Here is an 18,778-nt window from a genome sequence, read left to right as displayed (position 1 = left end):
GGTGTTTCTCAGTTATGGTGCAGAGTTGTATTTCTGTCATTTGGTATGTAGGAATGTGAACCAGCACAGTGTCTTAAAAATCAGTAGGTCAGCATGGCAACATTGTATCATTGAAAGACTTACGAACAGAAACACTGAATGTTTAAAATGATTTACCTTTAGGAATACCTCATTATAAGTAAAATGAAGTATTAAAATTTGAACTTACACTTTTCTGGAAGTTAGGATTTGTACATTTTTATACTTTGAGATGCCTCAGTGTTGCAGAACTTCCAGGACGAAGTGAATGCCCTGGCTTTAAATGCTGTCTGCTGACACTCAGATTAATCTATCCAGCCCTATGCTGTCCCTTGTATTTTTGTTATTATGACATCTTCACTCCCAAGTCCTCCAAACCTTTTCCTTCCCTGGCCCCGTGTATCTTGCTGGACAGTAACTCCTTTCTTCCAGTTGCTTGGCTAAAACCCTGGAATCATCAGTGACTATCTTTCCCTAACGTCCATGACCTCCCCATCAGCAAATTTTATTGATGCTGCTATCAAAATATGTCCAGAAACTAAGCACTTCTCTCACTCTCCTCCTACCAGCTGGTTCATCACCATAGCCTCCTGACCATTCTCCCTGGTTTCAGCTTTTCACCTGCAGTTCTTCACACTGCATCCAGGGTCATTAAAATGTCACCAATGCTGGTCCTCTGTTCCATATCCTTCAGTGGCTTTTCATGTCATCCCAGTAAAATCCAAAATCCTGTGTGGTGGGCAAGAACCCACATGGTCTGACCCCTGATGCTGCTCTTCTTCATTTCCTGCTGCCATCTCTTTTTCTCTCCCATTCTAGCCCTATCACTGCCCTTGCCATTCCTCAGAGACACTCAGCCTGCCTGTGTCTGAGGGCCTTGGCACTTGCCTGCTCTTCTGCCTTGCTGACTCATGCCAATGAGGCTGGGTCCCTCTAGCTCAGATCTCTGCTCACATGTCGACTTAGGAGAGAGGCCATCCCCCTCCTCATCACTCCTGGTCTCCTTACTTGCTTTGCTTTCCCTCTTAACACTGTGCACTCTGATGTGTTATATGCGAATTTGTTACCTGAGTATAAGCAATCGAAGCTCTATGGCAGTTGAAATGACCTAATGTGCTCTGTTTACTGTTTATAGCCTGGGTGTCTCAAATAAGCCGACTGCATGGTAGATGCTCAGTACGTTTTTGTCTGATGAATGAGTGTGATGTTTTAAATGTTGACTTCTCCTGAGATGTATCAGGTTTTAATATATTTTCTTTCATTTATTCATTCATTCTGTAAAGCCCATCATTATGCATAATTGATATTTTCACAAAAATAGTGCGAAGTCTTTTATTTTTAATGTTTTATATTTATTAGTTTTAAATGCATAGCATGTATTTTATACCTTGTGAAACATGGTCAGATTCTGGATTTCAGTTCTGGAGAATTTTCTCTTTTTCTTTTTTGCAATCACAGTGATCAAAAATGTAATTTTAAGGATAGATTTGCCTTATAAAGTTAATTTACAGCCAGTTTTGATTGCTGTATAGCAATGTGTGTAATTTTTAAAGTAGTGATGGTGGTGTTTTACCTTTCTTCTGTTTTAACATTTTAAGAATACTTTCCTTTTTGTATTTATAGACCCCTTTCAAACATAGTGTTACTTTAATCAACATATGAGGTGTGCCCACATACACTTTAATTCATATGTAGACAAGTATTTGAAATCAGATTTGTGTTAATAAAAAAACTATGCTATCAACCAAACCATTAATAGAAATAATTTTTTCTCTTTTATGTCAACTTTGGGACCCTTTCCTCTTCTCTGTTTCTTTCTTTCTTTTTAGAAACAGGGTCTCCGTCTTTCCCAGTCTAGAACCCAGTGGCGCCATCATGGTTCACACAACTTCGAACTCCCAGGCTTAAGCGATCCTTCTGCCTCAGCCTCTGGAGTAGCTGGGGTTACAGGTGCACACCACCACAACTGGCTGGCTGATTGTTTTGATATTTAGTAGAGACGAGGTCTCGCTATGTTACCCAGGCTGCTCAAGCAGTCCTTCTGCCTCAGCCTCCCAACGCCTCAGCCTCCCAAAGTGCTAGGATTACAGGCGTGAACCACTGGGCCTGACCCTCTTTTTTGATATGAAATTGTCACAGTAAGGCAGATTACTGTTATTCTTCAGAAAGAAATACTCAATATACTTTAATTATTTCTGAATGCTGAGTCGTGTGACTGTCTATAAAATATTTCTCTTTTGAAACATCTGGTGACCAGTGCATTACAGATGAAGATTGCTTACGGATATAGAGTGCATGCATTCCAGGCAATATGGTCTTTTACAGAGAAAAATAACAGAGCAGGGAAAGAAATTGATACCAAGTTTGAATATCAAACTGAGATATTTTGGATGCCAGAAGAGAATAATGTTAGTGTTTTCTTAAAGAGCTCAGCACCCATCTGCAGAAGTTTGTGTGAACTGTTTTTGAATCATGGGTTTGTTCCATGTGTTTGTTTTTGATCAGATGTGGATTTCTAAGTCATAGATGCCACATTCAGTGATTGCTTTTTATCACATTTAGGAGATTATTTGATTAGAATACCTTAAACCTTTCAATTTAATTAAAGTGCAGTGTAAATTATCCATTGTACTTTAAACCTTGCAAACATGGCCTACTTTGTCAGTTTTTAAACTATGATGAATGTTTCCAATAAGCCTGGCTGTGAAAATAAAGAATAGTTGTTTATGGAGAGATTATTAACTAGATGATTGTGGTTTATCATTTTTTAGTCCTAAGAAAAACCCACTCCAATGCGGATCTTTCTTCCTCTAGCATCTGAAGTATTCAGCACTTAGTCCTACAGATATATTAATCATTTAATAAGGATAAACCACAACTCTTGTTGTTGTTTGTTTTTGTTTTGCTAAAAGAAAAACTGCTGTTGAGATCATTTTCCTTGAGAGTTTTCTGTGGGAAGTTCTAATTAAAAAGAAATAAAATTATCTGATTCAAAATACTGGTCCTGACCCAAACTACTGACTACAGAAGACACCTGGTCCCTGTTTTGAAGAAGCGAACATTCATTTCATTGGGTACCTGTCATCACCACAAACAAAAGAAAGCTCATTTTGTATATATTGACAAGTTAGAATTTTTTGTTATTAACAGGTTTGGCAAACATCGAAAAGATGACAAGATTGAGAAAACGGGTAAAATAAAAATACAGGAATCCTTTACGTCAGAAGAGGAGAGGATGCGAATGAAGCAGGAACAGGAGAGGTAGACTTCAGTTACTTGATTAAACCTCCTTAGAAAGAGGTTCTTTTTTTTTTCTTTCTACTTTCTTCTTTTTTAATGTAAAGATTTTGCATTTAATTACTCTTTATATTTCCTGTATCAACCCAAATATTGATGGTTGTGAGTGAATATACTGTAAAGAGAGATTTAAAAAAAAAAACAAACTTATATGTATTTGTGACATCAAAGTGGATTTTAATTGCTTTAGTTAAGATCTTTTGCATAGGAAATAGAACAGCTTATTAGATGAATAAATAAACATTAATACTGAATTTATGATTTTTTTAAAATAACACAAAAAGTACTTAAAATCCTGCCTCACTGATATGTGGATATTTACTATACTATAATAATTTTAAAGAAATATTCTTCTGGAAATAAAACTCTTCGAATTTTTATATCACACTTTAAGTATAATAAGAATTCAGGAGGCTGGTATTCTTTATGTTGTTTTTCTTTCAAACCTGACACTTACTTCTTGATTCTCCTTCTATTTCACCATCTTCACATTTTGTGACATTTTCCACTTAAGTTTTCCATGTCTTCCAGATAGATTGTTACCTATTGTTGAATCATTTCCATGTTGAGAACTTAAAGACCAATGAAACGAATGAAAAGAGTTACTCTAAGCAGGCACTCGAAAACCATTTTTCTAAGTGATTAGAATTTTTCTCATTATAATTCCAGGGGGTGAGAAAGCCATCTCACACTTTTGTTATTAGAGTTTACAGGCTCATAGTGAGCGTCTCTCTGTCATCACATTTCATTTTCTAAGCAGCCAGAGTGAGAGGTACTATGTCTGTTTTACTTTGAGTAATCTGGGATTTCAGTGAGTTTCCGGTATCTTCATGAAGGTTATAAAGCTAAGTACTGTCCATAGCTAGGACTGTAGCCCAGCATCTTTAAGATTAAGTCCAGTATTCCTACCATAATTCTAAAGCTAGGATGCTTTTACTCAAATACTTAATGAATGAAAGAACTGAAAATGGTATCCTACAACAGTTTTATTTAAAAGAGATTAGTGTTTGTGTATTTTTTCATTCATCGTTCTAATACCTCTAAGGGTTCTTTTGAGTAGGATGGTTACTCTGAGTCTCCGTAGCTTTTCAGGGTAGAAAATGTATGAGGGAAAAAATACAGATTTTAAATTTATGAAGCAAGTGTGCTGGTTCTTCCTCAATTTTTATTTTTAAAAAATCATTTCACCTTGCTTTATAGGACTCTATTTTTTCATCAATTTTGGGATACCCAAACTTATTAGTGAACTCACTATTTTGGGGTTTGGGTGCATAGTGTTCCTTAGTGTGCGTGCCATAGCATTTAGTGACTCAGAATTATAAACTTCTATCCTAGAAGTGTTTCTTCTCCCCTAAAGGAGGAGACTATACCAGGTAAATGTATGAACTCAGATTCATCCACAGGCAGATACGTAATTTACTTAGAGAGTAATCTCAGTGACAGAAACATTATACCTCCCCCTATATCTTGATACCTGCCACAGGGGATAGATAGCTTCATTAATCCTGTACTATTTTTCATCTTCTAAATATTCTTTGCAGTTTAAGGTGACTGCTATTTTTCCATGCAGAATTCTATCAACGTTTTCCAAAATACTTTTATGATGCTTAGTCAAATATTTCCAGCCAAACAATGATTTTTACATAATGGTTTCACTTGTATTATTAATTTGCCTAAGGCACAGTTCACTTCTCAGTTTTGCTTTTAATTTCCATCTCTGTACCTCTAATGATGCAATACTTCTGGGAACTAGGTTGATCATAATGAATTTACAATGTACAGGAGGCCTAAAATAAAAATCTTTCAGGGTCAAGGAACAAGTGAATGGTCCATTAAAAAAATCAATGAGGCTCATAATTTAAGAAAATTATTATACTTTGACTTTGTATTTCAATAACAACTTTTTGCAAGTATGTTTTATTTAAACTCATGGATTTTGTAATAGAGCAAGTGAATGCAAGAAACAGACTGAACTATGAAGTGAAGTAGGTTTGGCACTTGTGTTTTAATAGGGCAAGCCTTCTTCTATATGTCCTCCTTTCTGTTCTGCCTGTAGTATTGGCAGTGTTCTTTTTGAGAGTGGAAACTGCAGCTGCATTGAAAAAATTTTGACTGGAGGAATCAATAAAAATAAATAAACCACAACTTATATTCTCCTCACAACCTTTCCCTCACTGCTGACTAGTAGTGAAATATCTCCTGGGATATTATTTACCACTGTAGCTATTTGAATTCCAAAAATTATTTTGGCTGGTTCTATATAAAAATAGAAAACTCAACATTCCCCCATGAGTTATGATTGTCCACAAACCAAAACTTTTTTTGCCAGTATACATCTGTGAATCCTGAATATTGCTCAAGATATAAATACTGAAAAACTAAAAGGGCTATGATATAATTTTAAATGTTTTTTTTTCAATGTTAAGATCTATTTAGATGGTGACAATAAACTAGATTGTTCTGAGCAGGGTCCAAGATGAAGTTTGACTTCATTCTTGCTGACCTCCTTTCCTTTCCGTCACTCACTACCAACACTGTGAGGTTGGGTCTTGAGTAAATGCCATCCATGTGGGAGAAATGGACTAGGAAGATCGCTGTATGGATCTGTGCTCTGCTCTACTAGCCCTGCCCTGCCTCAGACTAGAGCCTCCATGAGTACAGTCTTCTTGAGAAGCAGGGAGTCTGGGCATGATGCCAAGGGGGAAGGTAACAGGTTTTCTGACATGCTGTTTTTGACTTCTCATTCTGGAGCACTGAACCTAGGTACCCTATCTTTTCAGAGATGCTGCTGGCTGCATTGGAGATAGACTGGGAAACTAAGCAAAAATGTGAATTCAGTGCTTTGTCCCTCTGACTTGTGTTTCAGGCATGCCTAGGGACAGCACCTCTACTGATTCATTTCCACCACATGAAAGGTTTAGGCACCAAACTCAAAACAGAACACGCTCCAATTAAGTGATCTCCGTAACTTCAGGTCTACTTAGCCTCCCGTACAAAGCCCAGTGGTAGATTTCTCTGTTGACCACGCATCACAAATAACATGTTGGCTTTCTGTTGTTTTTGCTCCAGTGATACCTCCATGTATTTTTAAATGGTAGTATATATACTGTGTGGTACGGGATTGCCCAGTGTTCAGCAGCAGAGAATGTGTTCTATTTACAAGTATGTTTGAGAAACACTTGTTTAAACCAGTGTATGCATATTTTTCTACTGTTATTTCTCAAAATTCTACCAAGTTCATGTACATTATGAGTCACCAAGATAGGAACAGAGAGTCACCATTCTCCAAACTTATTTCTTCTCAAAACATCCTCTCAACCCCTCACTTTTTGCTTTTCCTGGAATACTGACATCCCACAACATTCTGAGTCACTGGGGAAATACTGAGGGCAAGTGAAGACCGTTGACTCCTGGCTCAGCCGTGTCCAGCTTACTCCTCTAACTGGCTGTAGAAACCAGAGTTGATTGTTTTATAGACCTGTGAGCAAGTTTAAAGCAGTGTTGTAACCTGTCTCTACTTTCTGGCTTCTGTTTTGTGGACTTATGAAAGTATGTGCTTACCACTGCTCCTTCTTTTTCAGTTTTCTCTTTCCCACCTTTCTCACTTGTTTAAAACATTTACCTTTTTAAGCTCTAGTTCTAAGTTTATTCTAACACTGAAAACTACAGAAAAATTTGGGAGAAACTCATAAAATTACAATCAACAACAACAAAAAATTATCTGTATTAACACACTGTTAACATACTGGTCTGTGCCATTCTAATCATTTTTTTCCTATAAAGTACACATTTTCCACACATACGTACTTTTAAGAAGTTGACATCTATTTTCATTTTTATTTTGCATTTTTATGTGTTCTTAGAAAATCATGTTAAATGTTTTCTGGATCACGGTCAGGTCTGTGTGAACAGACAAATGGGAAAGAGGGACAGAAAGAAGGAAAGATGTTTTGAAACATAAAATATTAGCTGTGATATCTGGCCAAATTTCCCAACTCTCAAATAATATTCTCCTCATGTTATTCATTCTATTAAATGAGGTTTATAATGTTAGCTGGCTTGTATTTTGTGGTTATTCAGCCATTGAAAGCTATTACAATATTATTATCTATATCTACATAGTAAGTTGTGCTTGGGAACATTTCCAGGGATACTGAATGCTTCTAGTGGAAATATGTAAAAGTTAATTAATTTCTTATGAAATCCTCCTAGTATAGAAGGAATATTTATAAATCTCCTTAGGATATAGATGATCTGAAACTTTCCATTATTCAATGTTTCAATCATCTTTCCAAGCCTTGTGTTTTCAGTACTAGACCATTGAACTCTCTGTGTCCTTCAGTGGGATACTCCCCATTCTTGGTGTGTCATTTTGCGAGTTTATGTGGATTTTCTGCATGCCATTTCCTCTCTTTTTAGTTTTACCAACTGCTCTCAGTAATACCTGCTTCAAATAATTACTTGAACTTTTGAGAGACGTTTTTTGTCATCTCAGTTGGTAGGATCCTTTTCAGCAGACGATACATGTTTGTTTTCCTAACAAGAATCTTTGCATTTAGATCACTTATTGTCATGCAAAGATTGCCTTTTAAAAATTAACCTTTTATGGGAAACATTTTTTCTATCCTGTAGCATCATTTTTCATGTTTCGTTGACCTCGTGAATCCTTTAGAAAAGTCAATTCTAATCAATAGTTTCAAGTTTGTTTTTTTAATTTTTATTGCACAGGTAAATAAGAATTTTTAAGAATCTGTTAACCTGCTTTGTAGAATGTAACTACTTAGATAAATACTTGACTGGGTGTGTTGGCTCACACCTGTAACACCTGTAATCCTAACACTTTGTAATCCTAACACTTTGGCAAGAGCATCACTTCAGCCCAGGAGTTCGAGGCTGCAGTGAGCTGCTGTGGTTGTGCCACTGCACCCCAGCTTGTGCGACAGAGTGAGAGCCTGTCTCTAAAAGAAAGTAAATAAATAAATAAGGAAAAAATATAGATGAATACTTGAGGAAAATTAAGCCTTAGGCATACTATATATTTGAAACTGATTTTATTGACAGATACTGCAAATGAAGTAGGAAAATGCAGTTTGATTTCTGATGAGAGCTGTCCTAGATGTATTTGGCTTAAGAGCATCTCTCTGCATTGGCAATAATTGTAGGTGCTTTAATACCCATGAAAGCCTGAACATGACTTGAGTGAGTATCTATTGAGATGTCTTTGTGTCTGTTGGTTAGGGAAATATTATTCTAATGTTTTATTAGTCAGTATAAGACAACGATCCTTGTTGTTTCACAATATATTAAGTGTATCAGACAGTATATTAGTCTATTCTCATGCTGCTATAAGGACATACTTGAGACCCGAGACTGGGTAATTTATAAAGGAAAGACGTCTAATTGACTCACAGTTCCATAGGGCTAGGGAGGTCTCAGGAAACTTAAAAGCATGGCAGAAGAGGAAGCAAACACGTCCTTCTTCACATGGTGGCAGGAAAGAGAAGAATGAGAGCCCAGCAAAGGGGGAAGCCCCTTATAAAACCATCAGATTTTGTAAGAACTAACTCACTATCACAAGGAACAGGAGGGGAAACTGCCCCCATGATTCAGTTATCTCCACCTAGTCCCTCCCATGACACGTGGGGATTATGGGAACTACAATTCATGATGAGATTTGGGTGGGGACACAGCCAACCCATATCAGATAGTATAAGTCTTTTTAAAATTATTATTTTAATAATGTTGTTTCCTCTCTCAGGGATCCCTTACCTTTGTTAAGAGAAAAAGATGTAAACGCATTAACATTAAAAAATTGATGTAAAGCTGATTTTTTTTACATCAGAAGGCTGAGGTGGGAGGATCACTTGAGGCCAGGAGTTCGAGATCAGCCTGGGCAACATAGCAAGACTCTATCTCTAAAAAAATTTTTTTAAATTAGTGGGGCATGGTGGTGTGCACCTGTAATCCCAGATACTCAGGAGGCTCGTGTGGGAGGATGGCTTGAGCCCAGGAGTTCAGTGATGAAATGAGCTGTGATTATACTACTACACTCCGGCCTGGGCAACAGAGTAAGACCCCTGTCTCTGGGCAGGGGGGAAAAGATCATATAATCAATTGTTAAAATAGATGATTACAGAGTTTTGGGCAGGGGAACGATCAGTGGGGCTGGAGTTAGTAGTGATTGCTTCATAGAGATGGCAGTTTGGGAGCTAGGTCTTGTTCCCAAGAATATGTATAATTTAGCAAACTAGAAAAATTCCACCTTCACGTTCAGTCTCCCTCCCACTAAGCACAAAGCTTATGGAAGGTGGACAGTCTTTTAACTGCCTGGATTCTTCACAAGTTGTGATTGTGTTAATGGTTAGTAGTCTCCCTGTTAATGCTTTCTTTTATCTCTTTTTCAACTTCTAACCATTTTGTATTTTAAAACCGGTTTCATCTCATTTTAGCATTGAGGGATGCAAGTTAATTTTCCCTCTCACCTGTTCTAGGGAACCACTGTGTATTTCAGCAACTTGCTGAATTCTTCCTGGAATTCCAGTTCTCCTCTGGAATTGGAAGTGTACCTTTAAAACAGTTGTTTTCACTCAAGAAAAGTTTTTTTTGGGACCCATTTGGCATATGGAAGTCCTTTCTTCTCAATCAGCTTTTACCCAAATATGACAAAGATATTAAAATCCCACTTAAAATTTGGAACTGTTATCAGAGTAAGAAATTTAGTGGATTAGTTTCTCTCTTTTGGGAATTCAGCATTGGCACCAAACTGGCAGCTTACCTACTGTTAGGGGGCAGTTGTTAGATTCACCTGGCAGGGGGAGGATCACCCAAAGGATGCATGAGTTGAGCTGCAGTATTTTTGAAGTCTGCCATCTGCTAAGTACTCTGAGGGCCAAATAAAGCCTTCCATCAGTGGACTATAACTGCTTTTGCAACAAACTGTTCCTTCCAGTTGTTTTGTAGCATAAATTTCCTTTTGCCATGAATTTGGGTTTTCTTTATTTGATCAATTTCTGTAATAATGACTTTTTGAGAGAAGAAATACTGTTGGGAAAAGATCCATGAACTGTTGTTCCCAGAATGAGGCTTCTGGATGGCAGTGCAGTAAGTTGGGGGTAAAATGTTTCCCAAAAGAGTTGATTCCAAGATCCTGAACATTGTTTTGAAGATAGTCAACAACTATCTGATATGTAGCAATCTGAAATTTATTAAAAACATTTTTTCTGTTAAACTAATATTAGTATATTCTATCTTCTGTAGACATTAACAACTTTTTTTTATTAAAAATCATTAAGAGTTTCTCTTTCTTGTAGTCTTTAAAAAAAATACACCATGAAAAAAGAGATGTCTTGAAGCATCATAGCTTTGGAAATAGAGGTATTTGGTATGTAACTGGCGTGGTTTTCTATCCTAAGGAGTTTGGTCACTTCGGTGGTGATTCCCATACCTGGTACCTTTTCTGGATATATAAAGACTATACTTTATGTTCATAAAAAGTTCCTTTCATCTTATTCTACTGCAATTAGTGCTAAAAGCCATTTATTGTAAAAGCAAAAATACTAATGAATAGAAATGTTACAAAAACAGAAGCCTTGTGTGTTTTATCTGCATCGAGCGTCATCCATTTTAATTAGAGAAAAGGGGAGTGAACACTGTGACAAGAGCCTGGAATTAAAATCATTAATTGATGTCAAGCTGAAGAGAGACTGTTAGCATGAATATTAGTGACAGCAGGAAAGAAATTAACCTTATTACTTTATTTAGTATATTACATTATTTTGTGTATTATTCTCTATGCAGGTTCAAGGCAATTTCATTATCATAATGGAAGACTTTTTTTTTTTTTTTTTTTTACAAAAAGGAAAGATGTATTTATGCTTGAACATAACAAGTTGAAATGATAAGTTCTTTATTAAGTTAAAAATGTCTTGATAAAAGATTTTAATTGTTTGATTTTTTTTTTTCAATTTTCAAGGATAGGAAACAGTATAAATGTTATCCATCAATGTCAGGTGGTACAACTGCCTGTGATAATCTGAACCTCAGAATAGTTCTTTTTAGAACTAGGAAGGACTTACTGAAATGTTTAAAGCAGAAGACATTTATGTCTTTTGCTGGGTTTTGGACTAATCAGTTGCTTCTGTCATTGTTGAGGTTTGGCCTGAGATAAATGGGATAGAGAATGCTGAACAACAATCTGACTGTTGAGAAAAATGAGTGACTCTTACATCTTGGAGATAATTTGTGACCTCAGGGTCACAATAAAAGAGCAAAGGGGGTATGCTTTTATAGCCCTGGCCATCTGGATCCATTAAGGGCACAACTGCAAGATACTCACTGTCTTTTCAAAGTTTCCTTAAGAAGTCATGTTATTTTTATGAGGACACCAAACATGTTTTTTTCCCTGAGCCAAATATTTTCTTACTGGAATACATTTCTCCACAGAGTGGAAATACATAACATGCAAATATAACCTTTTGGTTGTGTTAGAAAGTTCATTTTCTCACTTTGTAACAAGACATTCAAATATCAAAGAATATAATAAATTCAGTTGTGTCTTTTGTTAATTTTGGTTGTGAATCGCCACTAAAATTTATGAAAATCACAGTGCATGCCTAGTTTCAAAAGTCTACTCTAAAGTGCTATTTGTACAGCAAGCCTTATTAGCATTAATTTCTAGAATGAACTTGAGAATGCACATTAGTTCAGGCTACTGACCAGATCTGTTAGCCTTTTGCGGCAGTAGTTCTACCTGGTGGACCACACGTATGCTATACTTTTATTCTAAGGTTTTCATCACCAGTGTAAGCTGCCACATTGGAAAGCAGTGATGCAGGTTTTAGAACTTTGGGGACGACATTATTGGTAATGACAAGATAAGCAATATAAATACAATTCCTTCATTATTGGAGCCTTGAGGAAAAAAATCAGTGCTTCTGGAAGGTATTACAGATGGGGCTTTAACATTTATTAGACTCAATGACTGGTGGTGATTAGTCATAATGTACAAATTTGGGTAAAAGAAGGCAGTTGAGATCTGGGCTTTATAAATAGTACTTCATGCTGCTGAGCACTTCTTTTGAGAGACTGACTTGTTATAAATTGACCACTAATTAATATTATTTTGTGTCTTTTGGAACAAAAGAACATTCAAATCCAGGACCCATCAGTAATATAATGAAACTGATGTACAAGAAGTTTGGGGAGATTATTTAGGTTTATACCTCCCTTGAAAAGAGTGTGTTCCTATTCTCTTTCTGATAGCTTTCTTTCTTAAGAGGCATGCATTTTCTGACATAGGTAAGCTGGATTTTTCACTTTTAATGAATTGAGCTTCATGTATCATAGAGTTTAGTCATTAATAAATCAGTCTGAGTCATTCTCTTTGATTTTTGAAGGTTCTTCAAATTCAGAAATTTCAGCTTTATATTTATATAATTATACTTAGGTCTGTTGTGTTCCTTCAAATTTCTTCAGTTTGCCAAACTTCAAGACTTAAGTGAATGCCTAGTCACCCTGGATATTACCTATGATTAAGTGATTGACGAATGGTGACCAAATATCATGGTATAGTGGGTTGTCAGATAAGCGAACATAATTGAGTTTAAAACTAATATCCCATTGAATGTAAGAAAGAACTCATTTTCTTCTTTCTGCTAGTGATTTCTGGCCAAATCCAGAGTCAAAAAGATATTATGGTGCAAATAATAAAATTATCTCCTAACTCCTATCAACTTTCCATTATGGGGAGCTAGTATTTAGTAGTAACCAGCTTTTATAATAGCGTCCTTAACTGTCATTGTTAAATAGCATAATTAGCATCTTTAATTGCTCTTAAATGGATACATGGAGTAAAACTTTAAAAAATGTCTAGTAGAATTTTAGCTAAATTTGACATTAGAATTTGAGTTGCCATTTCTCCTGTCAGTATTCTGTCTGTAGAACTTACAGTCTCAGAGTTGTTAGAATCTAGAACAGTCCTGATAAAAGTTTCTAACTTTCTAATATTCGCTTATGAGGTAAGAAAGTCATTGATTGTCACCTCAGGAAATAAGGTTCTCCTAGGGTGTTTTGGGGAACATGAGAAGCAGTTTTGGTTGCCCTAGTGGCTGGGGGACACTGCTGCATTACATGTGGCTGTGACCAGTTCTGGTAAAAGTCCTGCGTGATGACAAATAGCCCCTTCTCAAATGTCATGGGGGTCCTGTTGAGAAACACTGAGCTAGGTGAATTTATGTACTTTTTATAGCTGGTAGAGAAGAAAAATCAGACAAATTTGATTTCCTGTATTCAAAATTGGAAAACAAGAGTGGGGTGATGGTGATACGCTAGTACAAGAAAGAAACAAGGAAAATGCAAAGTTTGCTTATGATGCTATGTGACAATTTTCTGTCTTTAAAAAAACTTTTAAGTTTGTAATAATTTTAGATTCATAGGAAGTTACGAATATAGTACAGAGAGGTCCTATGTACCCTTCATCCAGTTTCCCCCAATGGTTAAGTTAGATAACTGTAGTACAGCATCAAAACCAGGAAATTCGCATTGGTATAGGGTGTGTGTAGTTCTGTCAGCACCTGTGCACGTTAGTGTATCCACTCCTACAGTGAAGAAACAGAACTATTTCATCACAGAGGCCTTCCTCTGTAGCTAACCCCTAGCCATCACTAACCTGTTCACCAACTCCATACTTTTGTCATTTTGAGAATGTTATATAAGTGAAATCATATACGACCTGTGAGATTGGCTGGACTTTTTTTCACGTCACATAATGCCTTGAGACAGATTCAAGTTGCTATATGTATCACTAGTTTGTTTATTCGTATGGCTGAGTAATATTCTGTGATATGAACACACCCCAGTTTTTTTTTTTTAACTATTCCCCTATTGTGGGCTATTTTGGGTGTTTCCAATATTTAAATATTACAAATAAGGTAATATTTGTCAATGAACAATTGCATACAGATTTTTGCTTTGACATAAGTTTTCACACCTTTGGAATAAGTACCTGGAGGCACAATTGCTGGACAGTATGATAAGTGTATGTTTAATTTTTAAACATACTACCAGGCTGTTTTCCAGGGTGACAGTACCATTTTAAATTTCCAACTGCAATGTATGAGAAGCCCAGTTTCCCTACATCCATGGCTGCATTTGGTATTGTCACTGTTTTTTATTTTAACCAATCAGGTGTGTAGTAATAGCTCATCATGGTCTTACTTGCATTTCCCTAATAGCTGGTGGTATTGAACATCTTTTCACATGCTTGTCATCCATATTTCCTCTTCAGTGAAACATCTCTTTGTGTCTTTTGCCATTTTCTAATTGGATTGTTTTCTTATTGTTGAGGTTTCAAGGTTTTTGTTTGTTTGTTTTTTGTTTGTTTTTTTGAGTCAGGATCTTGCTCTGTCACATGGGCTGGAGTGCAGTGGCACAATCATGGTTCACTGCAGTCTCGGCCTCCAGGGCCCAGGCAATCCTCTCACCTCAGCTGAGTAGCTGGGATTACAGGCGTGCACCACCATGCCCAGCTAATTTTTGCATTTTTTGTAGAGACAGGGTTTTACTGTGTTGCCTAGGCTGGTCCCGAACTCCTGGGCTCAAGCAGCACGCCCCCATCAGCATCCTAAAGTGCTGGGATTACAGGTATGAGCCAAGTGAAAGGGACTGAGTATTTTAAAAAATATTTCCTGGATATGAGTCCTTTGTCAGATATGTGTCTTGCAAATATTTTTTTCAAGTCTGTACTTATTTTTTTCATCTTCTAATTAGAGCTTTTCACAGAGGAAAAGTTTTTTTATGTTGATGATGTCCAATTTATATACTTTTAAAATTTTATGGATAATGATTTTGGTATTAGTCCTAAAAACCCTTCACCACGCACTAGTTCCTAAAGAATTCCTTACATTTTTTCTTATATTTTATACTTTTACATTTACATTTAAACCTGTGATCCATTTTGAGTTAATTTTTTAGTAAGGTATGACATTTATTTTTCCTTTTCTTTTTGCCTATGGCTATCTCATGGCTCCTGCACCATTGGTTGAAAAAACTATTTTATTACATTGAATTGTTTTTGATGCAGCATTGTGTAGTTTTCAACGTATATATCTTACACAGATCTACATAAACTAAAGTTTGGCTTATAGATGTGTATCTATGTGTTGTGTTTTGTTAGGGTTTATAAATAGCATTGCATTTTTAATTTCAGCGACTATGTGTTCATTGCCAGCATATGGAAAATACAATGGATTTTTATATGTTAATCTTGTATCATCTGACTTTGTTGAACTTGCTTTTTAGTTCTGGGAGATTTTTGTAGATTCTTTGGAATTTTCTATGTAGATCATCATGTCATTTGCAAGTAAGAAGCATTTTATTTCTTACTTTTCAATCTGTGTACTTTTATTTCCTTTTCTAGGCTTATTGCATTGCCTAGAACTTCCAACACTATGTGGAATTACAGTGGTAGGAGCACACATCCTCAGTTTATCATAGGGAAAGCATTCAGTCTTCCCCATTATGCGTGATGGAACCTGTCAGCTTCTGGGAGATGCTCTTAAGTTTAGGAAGTTTCACTTTATTTCTAGTTTTCTGAAGGTTTTCTGACATGATGGGTGTTGAATTTTGTCAAATGCTGCTTCTGCATCAATTGATATAATCATGTAACTTTTCTTCTTTAATATGATGGATTGTAGTAATTGATTTTTGAATATTGAACCAGGCTTGAATTTCTGCAGTAAACACCATTTGGTCATGGTGTATAATTTCTTTTGTATATTGCTGAATTTCATTTACTAATATTTCATTAAGGGTTTTTGCTTTCATATTCATGAGGAATATTGGCCTATAGCTTTCTTTTCTTTCTTCCTTTTTTTTGCTGCTGTCTTTATCTGATTTTGGTATCTTTTCTGGATTTTTTTTGAATATGTATTTATGTATTGTTTATGCTAACAGAGGTCTAATTCAAACATGAAAAGAAATAACTGCAATAAAAGATTAAACTCAGTCTAAAGTATTGCTTTGTAGAAGTAAGATTTTACTGCATTTAAATGTATATTTAAATTTGTAAGTATATAGATTTTTTTCCATTAAAATTCTATTGAGGGTTTAAAAATTATTTCCAGGTAACTAAGATTGACTTAGGGTATAAATTATGTCAATATATTATAAGTTGAAAAGGACGTTGTACCAAATAGTTTAGTAAAATCATAGTAAACTAAATGTAGCTTCAGTAAAGGTGAACATTTAGGTTTGTTTCTTAGTTGTAATGTAGGCAAGTTTTACTTCAGAATTCGATTGGATACATGCCTTCTACTCCTTAATTTAAGGATTCCCCATTTCTGTATGCATCCCATAAAATGACAGAGTCGATGTCATTAAGCTGAGATCCTCTTTTGCCAGTAATGAAGAGTTATAGTGTAGATTCATGTTTAAGCTTTGTAGTATGTTGAATGTTTATGGTGTATTAATAATGAGTAAGATATATATATATTACATATAAACATTTTCATATACAAAGTGTATGTAACTTTTAAAAAATTATTTCTTGCCTTAAACAAATTCATGAGTAATATCCAAGTAGATGCCAGAAATGATCTGTTCCTTGTGAGTTTTTTTTTTTTTTTTTTATGAGATGGAGTCTCGCACTGTCTCCCAGGCTGGAGTGCAGTGGCGCGATCTTGGCTCACTGCAAGCTCCACCTCCCGGGTTCACGCCATTCTCCTGCCTCAGCCTCCCGAGTAGCTGGGACTACAGGCGCCCACCACTACGCCCGGCTAATTTTTTGTATTTTTAGTAGAGACAGGGTTTCACCGTGTTAGCCAGGATGGTCTCGATCTCCTGACCTCATGATCCGCCCATCTAGGCCTCCCAAAGTGCTGGGATTACAGACATGAGCCACCGCGCCTGGCCCCTTGTGAGTTTTTAAAGCTAGTTAATAAGTGAAAATTTAAACTTAAGATTTAAATTATGGCCAGGCACGGTGGCTCACACTTGTAATCCCAGCACTTTGGGAGGCTGAGGCGGGAGGATCACTTGAGGTCAGGAGTTTGAGACCAGCCTGGCCAACATGGTGAAACCCCATCTCTACTGAAAATACAAAAATTAGCCAGGCATGGTGGTGCACACCTGTAATCCCTGCTACTTGGCAGGCTAGGGCACAAGAATCGCTTGAACCTGGGAGGCGGAGGTTGCAGTGAGCCAAGATCTCAGGCCACTGCACTCCAGCCTGGGGAACAGAGTGAGACTCTGTCTCAAAAAAAAAAAAAGAAGATTTAAATTATGACTGCAATCTTGTTGACATGAACAAAGGGTATCTAAAATTATTCTTTTTGAGCATCCATAGCATTACTTAGCAATCTACAGTGTGTATGACCTATCATTTACACCGCTGATCTTCTATAGCTGCATGAAATAAAATACATTTTACAACATATTTTAATGAATGTTTCTATATGCAGTTCCTCGAAAAGGAAAGGTTTCTCTTATTTCAGCTTTGTTCTGATTTCATAGGATTCAAGCCAAAACTCGAGAATTTAGGGAACGACAAGCTCGAGAGCGTGACTATGCTGAAATCCAAGATTTTCATCGGACGTTTGGCTGTGATGATGAATTGATGTATGGGGGAGTTTCTTCTTATGAAGGTTCCATGGCTCTCAACGCTAGACCTCAGAGCCCACGAGAAGGGCACATGATGGATGCTTTGTATGCCCAAGTCAAGAAGCCGCGGAATTCCAAACCCTCACCTGTAGACAGGTAGGCGCCAGGGGCAATCATGGTATTGCTTCCAAATCAACTTTTATATAGCTTCTGACAAGGGAGTAGACCGTTCATCAATCCTCAAACCAGAATTGCCTTTTATTAATGGCCTTTAAAAAGCTGTTGTGTCTAAAAGTATTGAGTTTACACAAATTGAAACCTAATGGAAGGATCAGCAGAGGTTTTGATGGCTTTTCTAATGATTCCAACATATTTCATTTTTTCCTAAGATTGTTTTATACCTGAGAACCAGCCTCTAGTTTATAACTCAAATAAAAAGCCCAACTTAAAATTATGACTCTTGTACTTAAGTAATACGTCCTTTTATGGCTAGGAGAGCCTCTAGGTGTGGCAGTTAAGTAGATGAGGAATGACATGATTTGTTCCAATTATGATTTAGATGGATCACTTTTTTTTAGGCGGCATAACTTTATATTATGAAAGAATTGGTAAATGAGAAGAATAGTGTAGTATAACAGATTACTTATTAACAGCCATAGACCACAGGTCTGAATTATGTATATCAGTGTAGCACACAGGAGTGCAATGTTAACTGTATTCTTTAATTGACACATAGTATTTTACATGTTGATGGGATACATGTAGTATTTACATGCATAGAATGCGTAACGATCATGTCAGGGCATTTGGGGTATCCCTCAGCTTGAGTATTTATTTATCTGTTAATTGTGTTTTAATGGCTATATAT

The 18,778-nt window shown here is 36.3% G+C and overlaps 1 protein-coding gene across 47 annotated transcripts in view; it reads left to right on the top strand.

Moving 5' to 3' along the window:
* PARD3 (par-3 family cell polarity regulator) overlaps positions 1-18,778 on the top strand; it is a 717,956-nt gene that overhangs the window by 538,769 nt on the left and 160,409 nt on the right. For 42 of the 47 annotated variants that reach the window (XM_028826180.2, XM_077946211.1, XM_077946216.1 and 39 more), the window contains 2 exons: positions 3,169-3,279; positions 17,824-18,066. In XM_028826180.2, the coding sequence (XP_028682013.1) occupies positions 3,169-3,279; positions 17,824-18,066 (354 nt within the window). The remainder of the gene's footprint in view (positions 1-3,168; positions 3,280-17,823; positions 18,067-18,778) is intronic. The other 5 variants (XM_028826181.2, XM_028826179.2, XM_077946213.1 and 2 more) reach the window with 1 other exon arrangement.

This window comes from Macaca mulatta, chromosome 9 (genome assembly GCF_049350105.2).
Source record: "Macaca mulatta isolate MMU2019108-1 chromosome 9, T2T-MMU8v2.0, whole genome shotgun sequence".
In the NCBI taxonomy this organism is placed as follows: Eukaryota; Metazoa; Chordata; class Mammalia; order Primates; family Cercopithecidae; genus Macaca; species Macaca mulatta.
This window is presented reverse-complemented; position numbering and strand designations above follow the sequence as displayed.